This window comes from Malaclemys terrapin, chromosome 5 (assembly GCF_027887155.1).
Source record: "Malaclemys terrapin pileata isolate rMalTer1 chromosome 5, rMalTer1.hap1, whole genome shotgun sequence".
NCBI lineage: Eukaryota > Metazoa > Chordata > Testudines > Emydidae > Malaclemys > Malaclemys terrapin.
Window position 1 is genome coordinate 134590358 of NC_071509.1, and position 22766 is coordinate 134613123.

General features: G+C 46.4%; 1 protein-coding gene across 1 annotated transcript in view; it reads right to left on the reverse strand.

Moving 5' to 3' along the window:
* The window catches only part of WRN (WRN RecQ like helicase), a 119590-nt gene that overhangs the window by 27933 nt on the left and 68891 nt on the right, over positions 1-22766 (reverse strand). Inside the window, exons 19-28 of the mRNA XM_054030237.1 lie at positions 17710-17884; positions 15038-15219; positions 14218-14319; positions 13768-13860; positions 9240-9381; positions 3530-3700; positions 3353-3450; positions 2633-2708; positions 1596-1669; positions 358-430 (exon numbers count right to left, since the gene is read on the reverse strand). Coding sequence (XP_053886212.1) covers positions 358-430; positions 1596-1669; positions 2633-2708; positions 3353-3450; positions 3530-3700; positions 9240-9381; positions 13768-13860; positions 14218-14319; positions 15038-15219; positions 17710-17884 — 1186 coding nt within the window. The remainder of the gene's footprint in view (positions 1-357; positions 431-1595; positions 1670-2632; positions 2709-3352; positions 3451-3529; positions 3701-9239; positions 9382-13767; positions 13861-14217; positions 14320-15037; positions 15220-17709; positions 17885-22766) is intronic.

A 22766-nucleotide genomic window follows, 5' to 3' on the forward strand; every position in this document is an offset into this window, starting at 1 on the left:
GTACGAATACATGTAAGACATTACTTTAAAGAACACTTTAAGTCAAGGACTTGGATGTGATTAAAGTATGGGAAGAAAACTTCTACATGAGAAAGCAAACTACAGCCCAAAAATAAAACAGATAAGCAGTCAGAATCTAAACCATATCCACACATAATGTTTAATTCTCATCAAGGACTCCAGTTCTAGGCACCTTCTTAAAGTTTAGTGTAACAGCTGAAAAATCCAGTTTAACAGCAGTTTTTCTGGTTGACACTTTGGAGGGACAAGGAATGGTCTCTAGGAATGTGTTAGAGTACACAAGCACAATTTAAATGCATTTCTTACACAAGCAGATGCCCTGTTTAATAGACTTACGTGCAGTTCCTTCTCTCTGGATGAAACAGCAGGTTCTGGAGACTTCAGTTTGATTGGTGACTGCACCAGGTCACTATTAAATTTAAAAATAAAATAAAACGTGATATTCATATTCCTATTAGATCAATGTATCAATTCACTTTGTACCAGCTCTGCTCTGCTGAGACTGGTAGGTTTGGGAGTCCAAGTGTATATGAGCCATCCAGACCTGTGGTCTCAGCCTGTCTAGTTGTCATTTGCATTAAAACACATCTGCACAGACACAGAGTCCACACTGGAGTTATCCTGGTATAACTACAGCAGTATAATTATAGCAGTATAGCTATGCTGCTAAATTTCTCCATTTAGGCTATGTCCACACTGAGCCCCTTACAACAGCCTGGCTGGGCCACGACAGCCACACCGTTGTGAGGGGCGCAGAAACAAATGATTCTTACATTTTATACTATCCTGATCCATCCAAAAAATGTATCACATTTCCAAGTTATCAAAAAATAGAAACTAAGCAAAAACCAAGTGACCTGGAATAAATAAGTTATTTATAGCCTGTTTTTTAATTAATGTTTATTTCCCTTGCATTTGGATTTAAAATATCAACAAATGAAAATGTGTCTTAATTTTAGAGCTTAAACACACCCCTAAAATCAAACCTAAAACAGACTTAATTAACTCTGCATTTAAAAAGGCTCATGGACTTGTATTGTGCAGAAAACAAGGCCTGTTAAGATTTTTGAACAGTTATGGTCTACTTAATTGTATGATATAAATGTTCAGTTACTGGTTCATATCAGGTAATCAGCAATAGAAGTATTTTATAGTCACTTTTTTAAAATTAATGTGGGATGTTTTAAAGAGCCATTTAACACACTGTAACCCTACCTACTTCAGCGCATAACCTAACTTACATTTTGTGACATTTTAGCATGTTATGTGAGGCAAAATTAAGTGTTTAGCTAATTTACCTATCAAAATTATTTGCTCTCTTAATGCTGTTTTACCAGTCTTTCAGACAGACAGATTATGCCATGTTTCTTAAAGGTTAAATGAAGTCTGGCATCCGTACAGCACTTATTTTCACACTAATGATTTGAGACATTGAAACAAAAAGTTAAGTTTACACCACAAACAGATTTACTTTCTTCTCTGACAGTTGCTCTACAGATACCACCTTCACAACATAGGAAAGAACGAATAAGTAGAGAAAGAGATACGAGTAGAAATAATTTAGTCCATTGTACCTTTCATTTGAGACATTGCCTCTTGTAGAAATTTTACTTGCTCCTTGATAAGAAAACATTTCCTGCAAATATGTCTGTTAAAAAAAAAAAGTCAGAAAATCAAAGAAGGTATCCACATTTTTCCCCATACAAATATTAACAGTAAAATATTCATTTACATTTTTATACCAATTTGTTTAAAAGATATTCAGTGAAGGAAGGGATCAATTTTTTTCAAAACACACTACAGTCTGTTGCATAACAGAAAAATTCTTTCCTCTTTGTACCTGGTGTCCCTTTAGTACATTACTACAAATATACACCATACATGAGTAAAAAGCAGATGTGTGTTACAGTATGTTGATTCTCATTAGAAAACAGATTTAAAGTTTCTAACCTTAGTCACAGTATAAGAGGAAATTGTAATAAAACAACAATTTACAGAATCAATGAACAAACACTTTATATAAACAAGTCACTATAGTAAAATATGTTCATGTTAAGAAAAACTGAGAAAATCTAACAAGTTTAGAATTAAGGTTCCTTCTCAGCCCCTTGCACTAATGTAGGCATTGGAGTTTCACCCCATTTTCTGAAACCCCTTAGAAACTGTAGTGGCGGTCTTTATATTTAGTTTAATCCCAGATAAATAACTTAATCCAGAGTTATGGCTGAGATTGCACTATAGACAGTGTTACTGCTGTTTCTCATTCCCTCATTCCATGTCATCTGTAAACATTTAGATTACAAAATCCCGAGGAAGGGATTGTGATTTTCCATGTCTTTTGTGAAGTAGGTAGTGCATATTTGGGTGTTAATACTACACTTCACTTTCACACATTAATGTGTTCAGTGTACCAATTATTTGGTTCACCACACAACTATCATACAAATGATTCGTAAATCCTATATTCTGTGCTGCTTTACTGTGTATCTTAAGCTTTCAAATATGTGGAGAAGACTTTATAGCTAGATATACTGATCTGTTAGCTCACGTGCCCGTCACTAAAAAGAATAAGGAAGTGTATGATGAGTAATAATTTTTCACAAATACAGACCTGTTTCTCTGGTGTCAGCTTTATTGACCTCGTATCTGGTGAATGTGGTCCTGCAACTGAAGTTATCTGTCTATGGCTGTAAGAAAATGAATTCAAATCATTAAAAAATAACCACGCTGACATGAAGGCTGACATTTCAAAATACACCTGGGGAGAGGATGGTTTCAGAATACAAAGAGCAAAGAAGGGTAACGGGTGCGTGACCTTCCTCAGAAGATTTTGAAATTGCTTGTCATCATCAGGGGGTGACAGTGAAGCCAATACAACTCCTTGTCTGGCGATGAAGATGACAATCCTGTTGGAGCTGGTGGAGCCACAGGATCCTGTGTTATGGTTCCTCCTCTTCCTCCATTAGTTCTTAAGGAGGTTCATGATATTCTCTGCATGTAGAGGGCTGTCTAGACTCTCAGTGGGATCACAGAGATTTGGGATGTCACATATATGGATCCCATAGCCCCAGTAAGGCCAGTGTGACAGGTAATATGGAAACTGGGGTAGTCCCCAAGGAGGAGGGAACCATTGATACCATTGATTCTGAGGAGCGTAGTCCCTCTTATGCAAGCAAGACTGTGCCCAAGAGACACACCCTCCCCACCCCACAAAAAAAACCTTAGTGCAGAAACCTCCTCCTTGGCGCAGGTAGTCTCCAGTAGCAGGATTCACATATTTGTTCTCCCAACATAAAAGTGACACATGCATAATATATATGGCTGTAGTTACCTTTGGGGGTGAGGTTTCCTTAGATATAGTTCTTCACTGGGCTGTAGCAGAAGGGTCCGACACAACTCAGTCCTAGCTTTACAGAGCCAGTCTCTACCCTGTGGGATACAGACCAAGTCACTCAACTTTACATTCCCAAAAGAAACCTCTGACAGGAAGGTTTTACAACAAGATTACCTTCTTAGTCAGCTCACACAGAGTTGCAAATCTGCTTTGACAGGAAACTTCTTTAAGGAAACCTTCAATGATGAGCTGTCGGCCCAAAGCCTTCCACCAATTCTCTGGCCAGTCCTTTCCACTACCAAAGAGAGCGTGAGTTCGGTACTTGTCTGGGAGTCGCTGGGAATTCTGAAATCATTCAAACATTTTGGTCAGACTCCTCAATTCCTAGAAAAACTACTCCACCATAACTGGTAAAGCACAGAAATAGTCATGCAGTCCTGTATGAATATAAGCCATCATTACTAAAATGAGGAACTGAAAGCTGAAGAAGACTGAAAATGCCAGAACTATGGGAGAACCCCTCCAAACATGATAATATATTTGGCAGAATCATTTAATACCCATTAAAAATGGCTGAATTTGAAACTGTTGAATCTGAATCCTTCCCTTTGTTCGTTGTTAGAGCCAGGGCCACGCCAATGTACCTCACTGCTGTCACTTGGAGTGACGACAGGGTACTTTCCTCTGTGCCTGTTGTGACAAAGTTCCTCCTCTATCTTGGTGGGTCCTGAGCTTATTGATGGATTTTCTTGCCTCAAAGATTCACCATGTGGGTTGGGGAACAGCCCAGAGACCTTCCCCTCTGGAAGAACCCACGGTCCAGGTCAATTGGGAGGTTTGGGGGAAACCCGGGCCCGCCCTCTACTCCGGGTTCCAGCCCAGGGCCCTGTGGACTGCAGCTGTCTATAGTGCCTCCTTTAACAGCTGCAACTCCCTGGGCTACTTCCCCATGGCCTCCTCCAAACACCTTCCTTATTCTCACCACAGGACCTTCCTCCTGGTGTCTGATAACGCTTGTGCTCCTCAGTCATCCAGCAGCACACCCTCTCACTCTCAGCTCTTTGCGCCTCTTGCTCCCAGCTCCTCACACTCACACCACAAACTGAAGTGAGCTCCTTTTTAAAACCTAGGTGCCCTGATTAGCCTGCCTTAATTGATTCTAGCAGCTTCTTCTTAATTGGCTCCAGGTGTCCTAATTAGCCTGCCTGAACTGGTTCTAGCAGGTTCCTGATTACTCTAGTGCAGCCCCTGCTCTGGTCACTCAGGGAACAGAAAACTACTCATCCAGTGACCAGTATATTTGCCCTCTACCAGACTCCTGTACCCCACTGGTCTGGGTCTGTCACACTATTCATTCCACTTCGGGGCCTTCTGCCAAGACTGCCTAAGGACTGTGGCCACAATTTGCTCGTCTGATAGGATCCAAGGCCACCACTCCCGCTAGCATCTCCTGAACCCAGTACAGAGAAGATCCCCAATTCTGAAAGCACAAGGATCTAGGTTGCGTCTCTCTTCCCTCCTCCCCTTGGGTGAACTGCAGAGAAGAGCCAGTCAGAGACTCCAGGTGGTAGGGGCAGAAGCAGCCAAAACAGGGACTGCTGCACTGGGGGAGGGGGGGAACAGAGTAAAATGAGGCCCAGCAGGGGCCACCCTTCTCCCAGCGCCCTTCTGGACCCAGAACGGTGCAGGGGAGATGCTACATGCACACTCTGGGGGCACTAGACCCACTGGCTGTGGCCTCAGCAAGCCAGCAGCCAAAATGGGGATGGGTGGGGCAGGGTTTGTAGGCAGCGCAGCTGAGGAGAGGTTTAAGGAGGGTTTGAAGGTGGATAATGAGGTAGCTCTTCCCAAGCATGATGGGCAGCATGGGAGGAAGCAGGAAGGCGCTTGTTTGAAAACTTAACAAGTGGATGATGGAAGCGGACATCATGGCCCAACTGAAGCTGTTGTCAACATCCTGATAGTGAATATGAGATACTAGGTCAGGGGCAATAGAGTGCAAAGGGCCGTGAAAGTGAAGCCACACAGCTTATGTTCGATGCGCTAGAGAAGGGAGAGCCAGTGGAGGGATTCCAAGAGAGAAGTGACTTGGTCAAAGTGATGGGCTAGGAAAATGATCCATGCAGCAGCATTCTCAATGTATCAAGACAGCATTTGTCAAGGCCCGAGAGAAAGATGCTGCAGTAATCAAGGTGTGAGATGATGGGAGCTTGGCTGAGAGTTTAGCTGTGCGGATGGACAGGAAAGGCCATATCTTAGACCTGTTATGCAGAAACAATAGGCAAGATTTAGGCATATCCCAGATGTGAAGATCTAGAGTGGTCTGAATTGAAGATGGCGCCCAGGTTACAGGTCTGAGTGACAGGCAGGATGCTGGTATTGTCCACAGTGATCGAGAAAGGAGGTGACATTTCCTGGTACAGGCTAGGGTCTCCTACTCCTTGTTAGCTGCTATTCCTTCCTGTTATCATCTGTATCTGGGATGAGTGCAGGCTAAGAGCAGACCTAGTGGTCTGTGATGGTAAAATGATGGCGCACCAGGTCTCTAGGGAGTAGCGTCATTCCATTCTCCAGGAGACTGAGTCAAGGGCTAGTTGTGTGGAGGGCAGAATTGACACAGGGGAGTATCACAGACGAAGGACTCTGTGGGTGACGTGTGCCAGTTCCTGCACTAGAGAGAGAAAAGGAGAAAGGCACCTCCTCTGCGATATATCTGCACCACGGTCATTCATGCCTTTGACATCCAAACTGAACTACTTCAACGAGCCTACTTGCATCTTGACTATCTTCAGCCATGGCAGACTGCATGCACATACCTGCTTATTTAGTGATCCCTGCCATGTGCAGCAGATCTCACCTGCGCTCTGCAAACTGTACTGTCCACCTACCTATTTGCTTCTGGGTACAATGCAAGGCGCTGACTTTTATCTACAAAAGCCCTCTAGGGTATGTGTTTCAGATACCTCACAGACTCTCTCCCCCAATGCAACATCTTCAGACAAAAGCGACAAAGAGTCCTGTGGCACCTTATAGACTAACAGAAGTATTGGAGCATCTTCAAACAGTTCAGACATTTGTGCTGTCCCCAGATTTGAACCTTGAGGCACTGGAAGCAGAATATTCTCAATGGAGACAGAGTCGTTCTTCCGAGGGTTGACCTTTGGTCTATTGGTTGTTTCAGTTTTTAAATGGTTGTATATGTGCCCAGAAGGAAAACCGGGAGCATTTTTATAAAAGTTAAGCAAACAAACAAATCTGTAAATGCATACATACATCAAATCACAGGACTATCAAACAACATGAGACACATTCCTGATTTCCCTATCTGGTCCCCAGAAGAGAGATTGTATTCCAGGAGCAGCTTGCTCCATTAAGCACTCTGTCAAAAATTGAGAACTCCCCTGTCCTAATCTGAGATTAGCCACAAAAGAGATGAAAGTGGCCTTGCTTAAAGGCACATGTGCCGACCGAGGAGTGGAGTTCCAGTGGAACTCAAACACCAGAAGTCACAGAATCAGAGAAACTTAGGACTGAAAAGGACCTTAAACAATTTCTGGGGAAAAGGGACACTTAATCAATTGTGAATTAGGTAACTGCACGGAGCACCACATTTATGTGACACTGCTGAGATCACTGAAACGTGTGTTTTATACTTCTTTTTGCCAGTCTTTCATATTGTCACATTGAGATACCTTCATTCAATTCTTTTTTCTTGCTGATGCTTGCTAGTTCTTTATCTCTTATATTTGATACGATTCATATGCATAAAACATACTGGAAATCTGGCTGTTGATCTGCAGATCCAATTTTGCAAACAAAATTTGAATGAATCATGGACATTTGTGTTCCTGATTTTGTTTTTGTAATGCCTTCATTTAAACTTTTTCATTTATGGATTTTTGAAGTTTAAAAAGAATGGTATTTTATTTACAGGTATTATACCATATAAATTATTCTCTAAAATATATATAGTAAGGATATGTAATGTGCAATACTTACTTTCAGGAAGTGCTCACTGAAAACAATACTTACACATTTTTATGTATTTTAAATGTAATACAATGAATTTTTCAACTAGAGTTTTACAAGATATTGCCATATAAATAGGACTAACAGTATTTCAACTGTAATTAGCTGGAACAATGACTAACATCTTAGATATTATTAAATATTAGAATTATGACTAAAAGGTATTCACATGAGTGCCCACAAAGATTTTGGAGCCTAGAGTATCTCACAATAAAAAAGTACCCACATTATTTCAGTTTATTAATGTGGTCATGTTCTAAAGTTGCATATTTTTCTAGCAGCGGTGGTATAAAATTTCAGTCAAGGCAACTTCTTAATTTGAAGCTTCCCAGGAGGACTTGTTCAGTACCGTATGCTGACTCAGTTTTCAAATAATAGGTGAAATCTGATCTCTCTTGTGACCCACCTGAAGTCTGTCTAGGAGCCCACCTGTACCTATTTGTTATGAAACGACACTGCTAGGTTAAATAAAATCCAAGCCAACACAATTCTTCATGAACTTCACACAAACCTTTTAAAGTATTTAGATATCTTATGGTGATAAGGATGGGTTATTTCCTAGGATTTTCTAGGATATTTAGCCTTATTACACAACTTTCAAAGTCTTATGAACACCTTTTACAAAAAACAGAAACATTATAGACAGCAGTTGAGCTGAGGTTCACAGCTGGAGATAATTTTCATTACCATTTACATTGCTGTTTGGGGTAGCCTGCAACTTTCACATTATAAAGCCTTCTAACTTAAAAAACAAAACAAAATTAAAAAAAACCAGAGGCATATAAACTGTGATCCGGATATTTTATTAAGTGTATCAATGCCAAGTTTTTAACATGAGTGATTCCTAATAAAGGGAAAAATTTAATCAAGTATTTCCCTACTATTAACAAGTAATTTTCTTCCAAGCTAAAAACACTCTTTTTCAAAATGTTTGTTTTGTGACTGTCTTCATATTTCATTCTTCAGTGATTATTTTCCCCATAATGTTTAAAAAGTCTTTACATGTAAAGATCTGTATAAATCATTCAATGCGCTTTGCTTCAACCCCACCCACCAGATTAAGTCAGCAAGACAAAAGTGCTCATTAACACAAGCATAATCTTCTACTCTACTCAATCATCAGTCAACAGGCTAGCTACTTTAAAATGTAGAGAACAGAAAGAGGGATTCTCCCTTCACTGTAAACAAAACTCCTTTTAGTGTTAATGGAAGTTACGCACCTGCATGGAGAGAGGAATACCTCCTCCCATTCGAAAAGTATTTCAGTTGCTATAAACAATACAAGAGATTAAACTGCAGGTAAAATGTTCACAGGTAGTGGAAAAGTTTCGATAACCCCTCCAGTATTCGAGGTTACTGCCACTTGTTCAAAAGTTGACTATAAACAATCCAGAAAGAGTCAGTCTAGAGGTTTAGAGGCAGCTCAATACACTGCTAAGTACAGGATCTTAGTTTGGATCCAAGCTCTTCGGCCAGAAAGGGCTGGGGATGTTGAACGTTTAACCTTTAGAAAAAGGAGCCTAAAATCGTGAACTCTTTTGGGCAGAGACCATCAACTTATTCATTGTACACAGTAAGGGCCCTGGTCTATAGACACTGCTGCAATACAAATAATCCATCATAATAATAAAGAGCAGCTCCAGGGCTAACACAGCAGTGCTACTGAATTAGTCTGTTCAGCCTCTCTCTAGAGGAAGGCTCACTACACTATAAGACTGGCCTTTGCTGGGGTTGGGGAGAGAGGTACTATTAAGTGAAACGTGTGTGTTGTTTCTGGGAGCAGGAAGAGGGGTGTTATCACAGGAATGCTATCCCTCCACCCCAAAAATACACAAGGAATTTTAACCACACTTACAGATCCTCGGAGAAACATAACTGGAACTCTAGTTCCAAACTTCTCGTCTAAGGCCTTCACTGCAGACATCAGCAGGTACGCTTGCGGACCGAAGTCCTGCAAACTCTCTTCTGTGTCACTGTTAATAGTGCAGCAATGGGTTCTAACATGCACAAGAAAACAAAGAGTAACTGCCAAGTGCTAAACACTCAGAAATAAGGGGCGTTATTTATTAAAATATAGTTAAAAATATAAAGCGTATGCTTGAATTACAGCTTTTACATTTAATTATGCAATTGAATATACCTTTAAATGCAAAAATCTAGTGTTCAAGATACAAAAGTCAAAATTCCATGAGGTAAAACTGTGTTGGCAACACTAACTTGTGCCTGAAGACCTGTAGCAGAGTTAGCACTGTGTGAACAACTCTTAACCCTTTGAACATCTTGAGTATTCTAGTATGTTACCCAACAGCTTTCAAGTTGCTTTTACACTACTTTTTGCATTTAACTACCATGGGGCTAAGGAAGTCCTGAGATACCAGTTTTATGTGGATTGTAGTTCTCCTCAGGTACATGGGGGAAAAAAACACCAAAAAAAATTAAAAGCAGGTCATTTGGTGGGAGTGGGGAGGGCTATATCTCCCAAACAACCGCAAAATTAACACAAACTTAAGCCAAGACCTTTTACTGGCATTGAAATTGTAAAGCCAATGTGACTTTGCATGTAGATTTAGGGCACAATGAAAAATCATCTCTAAAATAAAATTCTGCTCTAATCATAACTACAGTGCAGCTAAGGGATTATCCCATAATTTGGGAACGGACAGGAAGCATAGCTGAACTGATTACTTTCTTCTGAGAGCAGCATTAGTACATCTAGATCGATGGTTTTCAAACTTTTTTTCTGGTGACCCAGCTGAAGAAAATTGTTGATGCCCACGACCCAACGGAGCTGGGGACGAGGTGTTTGGGAGTGGGGGTGAGAGCTGCGGGGTGGGGCCGAGAATGAGGGGTTTAGAGTGTGGGAGGGGGCCTCTGGGCTGGGGTTGGGGTGAGTGAGGGGGTCAGGGCTCTGGGCTGAGAGTGCTGGCTCTGGGGTGGGGCCAGGGATGAGGGACTTGGGGTGCAGGAAGGGGCTCCAGGTTTGGGGGGGGCTCAGGGCTGGGGCAGGGGATTGGGGCGCAGGGTTGGGGCACAGGTTTACCTCGGGTGGCTCCTAGTCAGCAGCACAGCGGGGGTGCTAAAGCAGGCTTCCTGCCTGTCCTGGCACCGCGGACCACTCTGTGCCCCGGAAGTGGGCAGCAGCAGATCCGGCTCCTAGGCAGAGGCGCGCAAGCAGCTCCACATGGCTCTCGCCTGCAGGCACCACCCCACACAGCTCCCATTGGCCGGTTCCCAGCCAATGGGAGTGCGGAGCCGGTGCTCAGGGCGAGGGCAGCGTGCAGACCACCGTGGCCCCCCGCCTAGGAGCCAGACCTGCTGCTGGCCACTTCTGGGGCGCAGTGCGATGTCAGAACCGATAAGGAGTAGCCTGCCTTAGCCAGGAAGCACCACCGACAGGACTTTTAATAACTCGGTTGGCGGAGCTGACCAGAGCCTTCGCAACCCAGTGCCTTACATTCTGCGATTCAGTACTGGGTTGCAACCCGCAGTTTGAAAACCACTGATCTACATGCCTTATACCAGAATTCTTACACTGCCAGGGAATACAGACACACAGTCTACTACAAGTTCAAAAATGAAAGACATTTCTACTTCTATTGATGTTATTCAAACATGTAGTGGTCTTATCTTTCCTTGAACATATGTCCCATTAATGTTGATATTAGTTACATGCATATGTCAAGTAGCAATAGGAGACTAAATCCCATCAAACAGCAGAGTTAAGAACACCTTACTAGATGCCTAAAAAGCCACAGTCAAGGAAGAAGACTGTGCTGGTTAAAAAAACAACCTGGTTTATAGCAAATGGATGAAAGGGGAAGTTGATAGTAATGAATATAAATCAGAAGTTAGGAATTGTAGAAAATTGATAAGGGAAGTAAAAGGCCACAAGGAGAAATGTATGACCAGCAGAGTTAAGGACAATTAGAAGAATTTTTTTAAATATAGTTGGCAAAAAAAGAATCCTGAGAATGATATTGGTCCTCTGCTAGTTGGAAATGGTAGAATTATGAGTAATGCAGAAAAGACGGAAGTGTTCAAAAATATTTCTGTTCTGTATTTGGTGAAAAAACTGATTATTAGTCTAATCAGATGGTGATGACACTACTCTTTTCACTCCACTAATATCTCAGGAGGAAATTAGACAATTTTAATCACCAAGTCCAGATAACTCGCATGCAAGCGTTTTAAAAGAGCTGGCGGAGGAGCTTGCTGGACCATTAATGTTGATTTTCAATAAGTCTCAGCGCACTGGGGAAGTTCCAGGAGACTGGAAGAAACCTAATGTTGTGCCAATTTTTTTAAAAGGGTAAATGGGATGACCTGGGTAATTAGAGGCAAGTTGGTCTGACATCAATCCCAGGAAAGATAATGGAGTGACTGATAAAGGACTCGATTAATAAAGAGTTAAAGGAGGGTAATGTTGATTTGCATTAGTTACATGGATTTACGCAAAATAGGTCCTGCCAAACTAATTTAATGTCTTTTTTTGACGAGATTACAAGGTTGGTTGATAAAGGTAACAGTGTTGATGTAATATACTTACACTACTGTAAGGCGTTTGACCTGGCCCTGCATGACATTTTGATTAAAAACTCGAAAGATATAAAATTAACATGCCACATTAAATGGATTAACAACTGGCTAAATGATAGATCTCAAATGTAAACAAACAGGGAATAGTCATTGGGCAGGTGTGTTTCCAGTGGGGTCCAACAGGGATCAGTTCTTGGCCCTATGCTAATTTAACATTTTATCAGTGACCTGGAAGAAAACATAAAATCATCACGGATAAAGATGACACACAAGTTGGGGGAGTGGTAAATAATCAAGACAAGTCACTGATACAGAGTGACTTAGATCGCTTTGTATCCTGGGCACAAGCAAACAATATGAGTTTTAATACCGCTAAATGTCAGTGCATACATCTAGGATCAAAGAATATAGGCCATACTTGCAGAATGGAAAACTCAAACCTGGGAGGCAGTGACTCTGAAAACGATTTGGGGGTTGTGGTGGATAATCAGCTGAACGTGAGCTCCCAGTGTGATGCTGTGGCCAAAAGAGCTAATGCAATTCTGGGATGCATAAGCAGGTTAATCTTGCGTAGGAGCAGAGAGGTTATTTTACCACTCTATTTGGCACTGGTGTGACCACTGATGGAATACTGTGTCTAGTTCTGGTGCCCACAATTCAAGAAAGATGTTGATAAATTGGAGAGGGTGTTGAGAAGAGCCAGGAGAATGATTAAAGGATTAGAAAACCTGCCTTAGTGACAAACTCAGAAAGCTCAATCTATTTAGCTTAACAAAGAGAAGGTTAAGGGGTGACTTGATCACAGTCTATATGTACCTACATGGGGAACCAATATTTAATACTGGCTCTTCAATCCAGCAGAGAAAGGTATAACACAGTTGTTTTCAAACTTTTTGTATTGGTGAGCCCTTTCGCACAGCAAGCTTGTGAGTGTGCCCCCCACTTATAAATTAAAAACCGGGGGGGGAGTGAAGGGAGGAATTTAATTTAATGGTGGCTTGGGGCTGACAGCCCCATGGAGCTGACAGCTCGGGACCCCCATGTAACCACCTTGCGACTCCCTGAGGGGTCAGGACCCCCAGTTTGAGAACCCCTGGTGTAACATGATCCAATGGCTGAAACCTGCAGCTAGACAAATTCAGACTGGAAATCAGGCATACCTTTTTGACAGTGAGCGTAATTAACCATTGAAACAACTTAACAAAGGTCGTGGTAGATTCTCCATCACTGACCATTTTAAATCAAGATTTAAACAATCTCCTAAAAGACCTGTTCTAGGAATCATTTTGTAGAAGTTCTATGGCCTGTGTTATACAGCAGGTCGGACTAGATGACCACAAACGGTCACTTGTGGCTTTGAAATCTATGACAGTCAAGCAGTATAAAAACAATTGCTGGCACACACAGCTTTTAAACTTTCTTCAGAATTAATTCTGTGAGGCAGATACCAAAGATTTTAAAAGGTGTGAAACGTAACATTTATTTTACAGTCTTCAGGAGTATTGCAATAAGTCACTTAAAAAAAATAAAAACATTTTAATAGCCGCAGTGATCTTTTGTTACAGGCTTTACTACAATCTAGGATTTGGTGTGGTGCATATGCATTGCCTCCTGTCACACTCAGGTACTGAGATGATAAGCCTACAACTACAGACACTGCTGTTCAAACACAAAAGCAAATTTCAGGAGGCTTTTTGTATTGATCAGAATACTCACAAACATAAGTGCACAAAAAAACAGAATATTTTATTAGGAGAAATTACTGATGTACTTATTTTCATTTGTCTTGTATGTTATAGGGAAGATAGATAGTCTAAACACTGTAGTCTTTAGGGAGGAACATTTACCTGGACCGGCAATTATCACAGCATTTTTCTGTTCCCATGATGCCAGAGGAGGCCTTCCGGAGTTGTTTGTCTTCAAAATGAGACAAGATGATTCTACCCACGGGAACATTGAGAATTAAATAAAAGAACAAGAATTTACACGTTAAATTCATTGCAAAAAAACAATGAGTTGAACTCATCATCATTAATTGATTCACCTGGGAGCCAATTATTTGCACTTGATTTCACCAGAGACAAGGACGTTTGTTTTTAAAAAGTAAATCAGAAGTTCCTAATGCTGGTATTTAATTATGCAAAAGATGGTAAATATCACTTTTTAAAATAAAATTGCATTTTTGCAAAGCATTTAAGTTATGTAGCTACATCTTCAGCTGTGACTGAACTGCAATGGCCAATACGAATTGCGTACTGTGGACTTACAGAAAATGTGCAGTAAAATATAATACTCACTTTCTCCTGCAGCTGTTTGAGTTAAGGTACTTCTCTATCTTTGCCGCCATCTTTAATTTGTATAGTCGGAATCCTTCATTACGTATCTCATTTAAAAGATATCTGCCGTTAAAACAAAAAACAAATAAGCTTAAACACTTGTCCACAAGTTTCTCTTTGAACTAATAGTGACAGCACAGTACCTACCACATTCAACCTATTTCACACACAGCAGTGGTTCTCAATCTGTAGTTGGACAGTGCTCCACAAAAAGTCTTTCCCTACAGCACAACACACTAAACCTTCAAGATCCCTGCAAGGGGAAGGGGGAGGCAGATGGCGATGGACATGAGAGAGACCTTTCTGTAATCTTCCTTTCTGTGGGTGTCTTTGTAAGAGAAACACTGACATATCATCAGTGGGAACTAGACTAAGGGATTGCAAGGATGGTGCACTAACTATCTAGAAGTCCAAGCCTGAACAGGTCAGTTTTAGGGAAAGACTGAATTCATGTTGCTTTTAAGTATATGTTTTCCAAAAATAAGAACAGGCCCTGTACTTAGCATTCTAACCGCTACCTTCCATCACATCATGGACCCTCTCAGGGAAGCGGGGTGGGACGAAGCAGAAGACTGCTGGACACATACTGTGTTCCTGGAGGATATCATTGCATAACGAATGTTTTCACATATATTAAGTGAAGGCATCATATAGCAAAACAGCGTATCTTCGCTACCGGCAAACATTTTAAACCCGCCCCCTCCTGCTCATTCATGATAGTAAATTCTGGCTACAGAATGAACAAGTTTCCCATGACCCCAGGCTGTTCCCAATACTATACCTGTTAAAAGTCATATCAGCTGCAGTCCAAAATACGTAACAAGAAGCAGGAAGCCCATCACGGCCAGCCCTTCCAATTTCTTGGTAGTAGGATTCCATTTCCTTAGGGGCACCATAATGAATAACTCTCCGGATGTCTGCTTTATTGATACCCATTCCAAAGGCCACCGTAGCCACAATGCACTGGGAAATAATCATAACATACATGTTTAGCTGTAAAAATATGTCTAAACCTCTATTAATGCCAACACAGTGTGTAATGACTTTTGTGCCACGGATTCAAATTCAGCCTAAAGTTAGTAGCTTCAAATCACACTCAGCTTCTTTACTGCTGTCAGTAAGGAGTCATGTATTGGTCGCAGCATAAGCACATCATTAATCACAGTCATAATGAGTCAGCAGACTTAGAATGCTTAGAGCAGGGGATGAAAAGTTAGGAACACTGGGTTCAACCACCAATAGAACAAGTCACTGTAACTTTTGGTGATTGAGATTATCCATATAGAATACAGATATACACATTTTTACTCCTGAGAGCATTCTGTGCCAAAAAATTAAAAAGTCTGCACACACTTCTGCAAGTTTTATTTGTCAATAAATAAATGGAGAGGCTCCAGCATGGCAGTGAGGAGCACAGGCCACTGGCTGCACGAAGGTGGGAGATCACCTTGCAGCCTCCCTATTCCTCCCCCGCCCCCCCCCCCCCCCCCCCCGGGGACACGGACTCAGCAGTGAGGCTGCATCTGACTCCAACACAGCACAAGGCCTAGGCCTGCCCCAGAAACACCCTGGGGCCCTGCCCCTCTGTGCCAGGTACGGGGCAGGCAGCTCAACCAGGCAGGATCCAAGTGTGGAGGGGCTCAGTGTGGAGGGATCCAGGTGTGGGGTGAGAGGATTTGTGTGGGACAATCTGGGTGCAGGCAGCTCATTGGGGGGTTTAGGTGTGGGGGGATCTGGATGCACACAGGCTCATTGGGGGGTTTCCAGGTACAGGGGCAATGGGACTCTGCCGGGGCTTCCAGGTGAAGGTGGTTGGGGCTCAGCGGAGAGGTCTGGGGGTCTCAATGGAGGGATCTGGGTGCTGGGGGAGGGGGGCTTGGTGGGGTGGGCGTCTGGGTGCAGCTAGTTGGCAGTCAGTAGTGTGGGGGTTTGAGTGCAGGGAGCTCAGTTGGGGTGGTCGGGGTGCAGGGGTGGGGGCTCCAGATGCAGGGTTTGAGGTTCAATGGGAGTGAGGTTTGGGTTTGGAGGTCTAGGGTGGTTCTGGATGGACTGGGGGAGGCTTGGCAGGAGTGTCCGGGTATGAGAAGTTTGGATGCATGGGGGTTGGGTGTATGGGGGAGCAGCTCCCCATGCAGTGACCCCTCCCCCCACATCTGAGGAGCGATGGCGGGAGGAAGCAAGGGAGGATGCGGAGCTTCCTGAAGCTGAGGGAGGTTTCTGGGGGTGGGTCTGACACAGCCCCAGCCACTCCTTGCAGGGGAAGAGGAAGTCCCGTCCTCTCCTGCCTCCAGCCCAGCCAGGTCTAGCAGCTGATCTCGGCTCAGGGTAGGAGCCACTGGCTGGGGTGTCCCCAACCCCGCAGTGATTTACCTCTCCGCCGGCTGCTCCGGGTGCCTGAAACAGTGTACCTGCACTGCTAGGGAGTGGTGCGTGACTGCTCTTGCAGCTTCCCTTTGCTTCCCTGTCAGAAAGTCATTTTTCTGTGGGGGACATGAATTCTGCGCACGCGCAGTGGCACACAATTCCCCCAGGAGTAACAAATACATGTTTGCACAGCTCTTTCAGATCAGAGACGTAATAAAAATGACCTGCAACTTTATATTTTCCTCTAAGAGCGAAAGAGAGACTCATCAGGGCAAAGAGGTTGAAATACTAAAAGTCAATCTTTAAAAGCAGCAAGCTATAACTGTTTCTTTGTGCACGTGTGATACAGCAGCGATTTGGTAAGCATAGTGAAAGCAAACTTGCAGTTGATTGTTTATCAGATTTCTGATCACTGTTGTACTAATTTAGATGCGATATATGGACTAAGGGTGTTAACATAAACCAGTTACTGTCGAACATTAAACAGTTCGAAACAAGGTCCACGGCTTGGATGCAGAGACCTCAGCGTGCTTGGCACCATGGCAAATAAACTATTAAAAAAATCTTTTAAACCTTTTATTAAAAAGAGACAGAAAAGGAAAAACAGTTAAAGCATTTGAAATATAAAGTATTAAATAAGGTTTTCATGTTAACATCTCTTGTTCCCTTTCCATTTAGCTGTAGACAGTTTTTAGAAGGAAAACACCCTCCTCCCCACATTGTTTGACAGTCTCTTAGATAGGATCAATGGTAGTAATAACTGTACTTTTGGGGAAAAAAGAGAAGTTAGTTCAGATGGGCTGATGATGTCGCTGTTACGGCTGTACAGCCAGGAAAGACTGAAGTATTTGAGGATGAAGTGTATGTTTAAGATCTTTATAAAGTAAACGAGGTTAACACAAAGGTCAGAAATTATGTCACTGTAGACAGACTGTGGAAGCCAAAGGATAGTTTCTTGCCCATAATGTCAAAGGTACAAAGTAAATTTGAAAAAGAGACTGATATTTCAAAATTCTCTCACTCTGTACATGTCAAAGGAATAACTAACCCATTTCCTACAGAACATCATCCTGTAGTACGAATTTATACCTGAATTTCATCTCTCATGAACCTGTGATGAACGTCTTTCCTTGCTTTGATTCCCATGCCAGCATGGTATGTGCCACAGGACAAGTTTAATTTCATCAGCTCAGCAGCTACTTGTTCAGTGATCTTCCTTGAAGGGCAATAAACGATAGTGGGTCCTTCAAACTCATATGTAGAGCTAAGGAAAATAATAATACAATAAATAAACATGCTGTAAATGATAAGGAGGCCACTTGTGAACCACACGTTCAACATCCGACTCAACAGACTAAGGGCTGCCAGGCTGTAGATTTTGCAGCAAGTCTTCATTATCCTGGGCATTAGCAGCTTCAAAATCTGCATTATTCTTCTCATTTATTTTTAATATGTTCTCTCTAGGGGGCAGATATCTAGCTGATTTAAACCGTCACCACTCCATAGCCTTCCACGCAGCTATGACAATTAACACCCGCTAAGGATCTCTTCCAGGGGGGGGATAGCTCAGTGGTTTGAGCATTGGCCTGCTAAACCCAGGGTTGTGAGTTCAATCCTTCTGGGGGCCACTTAGGGATCTGGGGCAAAAATCAGTACTTAGTCCTGCTAGCGAAGGCAGGGGGCTGGACTCAATGACCTTTCGAGGTCCCTTCCAGTTCTATGAGATAAAATATATTATATTGAGATATATCTATTATTATTATTATTTTCCTGGATTCTTAGCCAGGTTAAGAATCTTGTCAGACACAAAGAGGTTCAGAAAAGATAAAATCTCTTCCATTTCTATAGTATTTGTTATCTGAAAGATTCTAAACATTTACCAACATCATATATTGTTGCCACATTATAACTCTCCTGGGTGATGTTCAGTCTAGTGCACTTCTTGTGTGAATCACAGTACTAATTTCAGAAAAAACAATGAGGAGTCCTTGTGGCACCTTAGAGACTAACCAATTTATTTGGGCATAGGCTTTTGTGGGCTAAAACCCACTTCATCCGATGCATGGAGTGGAAAATACAGTAGGGTATAAATACACAGCATATGAAAAGATGGGCGTTGCCTTACCAAGTGGGGGGTGGGGGGGGGAGGATCAGTGCTACTCCCATCTTTTCATATGTTGTGTACTTATACCCTACTGTATCTTCCACTCTATCTGCTGAAGTGGGTTTTAGCCCACAAAAGTTTATGCCCAAATAAATTGGTTAGTCTCTAAGGTGCCACAAGTACTCCTCGTTCTTTTTGCTGATACAGACTAACACGGCTACCACTCTGTAACCTAGTACTATTTTCAGATACACTTGCTGTGATTGAGGGTGCCAAGCATTTTTAAAAAGAGACAAATCTTGTGAAAATCTTTTCTCCCTGGCAGGCAGCCTATGGCCCACCTCCCTCAATTCACTCCCCTTCTTTTCACCAGGCACGCTCCCCGCCCCCAACCCCCTTCTACACATACATCTCCTCGCTCCAACCCACCCAGCCTGGTACCCACCTGCCCGCCCGCAACCCCCAGTTATACACACAACCCCTCACTCCAACCTGCCCTGCCTGGTGCCCTCCCGGCTGCTCGCAACCCCCCAGCTATAAACACAACCCCTCGCTCCAACCTGCCCAGCCTGGCACCCTCCCCCCTGCAATCCCCAGTTATACACACAACCCCTCGCTCCGACCCGCCCAGCCTGGCACCCTCCCGCCTGCAACCCCCAGTTATACACACAACCCCTCGCTCCAACCCGCCCAGCCTGGCACCCTCCCGCCTGCAACCCCCAGTTATACACACAACCCCTCGCTCCAACCCGCCCAGCCTGGCACCCTCCCGCCTGCAACCCCCAGTTATACACACAACCCCTCGCTCCAACCCGCCCAGCCTGGCACCCTCCCGCCTGCAACCCCCAGTTATACACACAACCCCTCGCTCCAACCCGCCCAGCCTGGCACCCTCCCGCCTGCAACCCCCAGTTATACACACAACCCCTCGCTCCAACCCGCCCAGCCTGGCACCCTCCCGCCTGCAACCCCCAGTTATACACACAACCCCTCGCTCCGACCCGCCCAGCCTGGCACCCTCCCGCCTGCAACCCCCAGTTATACACACAACCCCTCGCTCCGACCCGCCCAGCCTGGCACCCTCCCGCCTGCAACCCCCAGTTATTCACACAACCCCTCGCTCCGACCCGCCCAGCCTGGCACCCTCCCGCCTGCAACCCCCAGTTATACACACAACCCCTCGCTCCGACCCGCCCAGCCTGGCACCCTCCCGCCTGCAACCCCCAGTTATACACACAACCCCTCGCTCCGACCCGCCCAGCCTGGCACCCTCCCGCCTGCAACCCCCAGTTATACACACAACCCCTCGCTCCCACCCGCCCAGCCTGGCACCCTCCCCCCTGCAACCCCCAGTTATACACACAACCCCTCGCTCCAACCCGCCCAGCCTGGCACCCTCCCCCCTGCCCGTAACCCCCAGTTATACACACAACCCCTCGCTCCAACCCGCCCAGCCTGGCACCCTCCTGCCTGCCCGCAACCCCCAGTTATACACACAACCCCTCGCTCCAACCCGCTCAGCCTGGCACCCTCCCGCCTGCAACCCCCAGTTATACACACAACCCCTCGCTCCAACCCGCCCAGCCTGGCACCCTCCCGCCTGCAACCCGCAGTTATACACACAACCCCTCGCTCCAACCCGCCCAGCCTGGCACCCTCCCGCCTGCCCGCAACCCCCAGTTATACACACAACCCCTCGCTCCGACCCACCCAGCCTGGCACCCTCCCCCCTGCAACCCCCAGTTATACACACAACCCCTCGCTCCAACCCGCCCAGCCTGGCACCCTCCCCCCTGCAACCCCCAGCTATGCACACAACCCCTCGCTCCAACCCGCCCAGCCTGGCACCCTCCCGCCTGCCCGTAACCCCCAGCTATGCACACAACCCCTCGCTCCAACCCGCCCAGCCTGGCACCCTCCCGCCTGCAACCCCCAGTTATACACACAACCCCTCGCTCCAACCCGCCCAGCCTGGCACCCTCCCACCTGCCTGCAACCCCCAGTTATACACACAACCCCTCGCTCCGACCCGCCCAGCCTGGCACCCTCCCGCCTGCAACCCCCAGTTATACACACAACCCCTCGCTCCGACCCGCCCAGCCTGGCACCCTCCCGCCTGCAACCCCCAGTTATACACACAACCCCTCGCTCCAACCCGCCCAGCCTGGCACCCTCCCGCCTGCAACCCGCAGTTATACACACAACCCCTCGCTCCAACCCGCCCAGCCTGGCACCCTCCCGCCTGCCCGCAACCCCCAGTTATACACACAACCCCTCGCTCCGACCCACCCAGCCTGGCACCCTCCCCCCTGCAACCCCCAGTTATACACACAACCCCTCGCTCCAACCCGCCCAGCCTGGCACCCTCCCCCCTGCAACCCCCAGCTATGCACACAACCACTCGCTCCAACCCGCCCAGCCTGGCACCCTCCCGCCTGCCCGTAACCCCCAGCTATGCACACAACCCCTCGCTCCAACCCGCCCAGCCTGGCACCCTCCCGCCTGCAACCCCCAGTTATACACACAACCCCTCGCTCCAACCCGCCCAGCCTGGCACCCTCCCACCTGCCTGCAACCCCCAGTTATACACACAACCCCTCGCTCCGACCCGCCCAGCCTGGCACCCTCCCGCCTGCAACCCCCAGTTATACACACAACCCCTCGCTCCGACCCGCCCAGCCTGGCACCCTCCCGCCTGCAACCCCCAGTTATACACACAACCCCTCGCTCCAACCCGCCCAGCCTGGCACCCTCCCGCCTGCAACCCCCAGTTATACACACAACCCCTCGCTCCAACCCGCCCAGCCTGGCACCCTCCCCCCTGCCCGTAACCCCCAGTTATACACACAACCCCTCGCTCCAACCCGCCCAGCCTGGCACCCTCCCCCCTGCCCGTAACCCCCAGTTATACACACAACCCCTCGCTCCAACCCGCCCAGCCTGGCACCCTCCCCCCTGCCCGTAACCCCCAGTTATACACACAACCCCTCGCTCCGACCCACCCAGCCTGGCACCCTCCCGCCTGCAACCCCCAGCTATACACACAACCCCTCGCTCCAACCCGCCCAGCCTGGCACCCTCCCGCCTGCAACCCCCAGTTATACACACAACCCCTCGCTCCAACCCGCCCAGCCTGGCACCCTCCCGCCTGCAACCCCCAGCTATACACACAACCCCTCGCTCCAACCCGCTCAGCCTGGCACCCTCCCGCCTGCAACCCCCAGCTATACACACAACCCCTCGCTCCAACCCGCCCAGCCTGGCACCCTCCCCCCTGCAACCCCCAGCTATGCACACAACCCCTCGCTCCGTCCCGCCCAGCCTGGCACCCTCCCGCCTGCAACCCCCAGTTATACACACAACCCCTCGCTCCGACCCGCCCAGCCTGGCACCCTCCCGCCTGCAACCCCCAGTTATACACACAACCCCTCGCTCCAACCCGCCCAGCCTGGCACCCTCCCGCCTGCAACCCCCAGTTATACACACAACCCCTCGCTCCAACCCGCCCAGCCTGGCACCCTCCCCCCTGCAACCCCCAGCTATACACACAACCCCTCGCTCCAACCCGCCCAGCCTGGCACCCTCCCCCCTGCAACCCCCAGCTATGCACACAACCCCTCGCTCCGACCCGCCCAGCCTGGCACCCTCCCGCCTGCAACCCCCAGTTATACACACAACCCCTCGCTCCAACCCGCCCAGCCTGGCACCCTCCCGCCTGCAACCCCCAGTTATACACACAACCCCTCGCTCCAACCCGCCCAGCCTGGCACCCTCCTGCCTGCCCGCAACCCCCAGTTATACACACAACCCCTCGCTCCAACCCGCTCAGCCTGGCACCCTCCCGCCTGCAACCCCCAGTTATACACACAACCCCTCGCTCCAACCCGCCCAGCCTGGCACCCTCCCGCCTGCAACCCGCAGTTATACACACAACCCCTCGCTCCAACCCGCCCAGCCTGGCACCCTCCCGCCTGCCCGCAACCCCCAGTTATACACACAACCCCTCGCTCCGACCCACCCAGCCTGGCACCCTCCCCCCTGC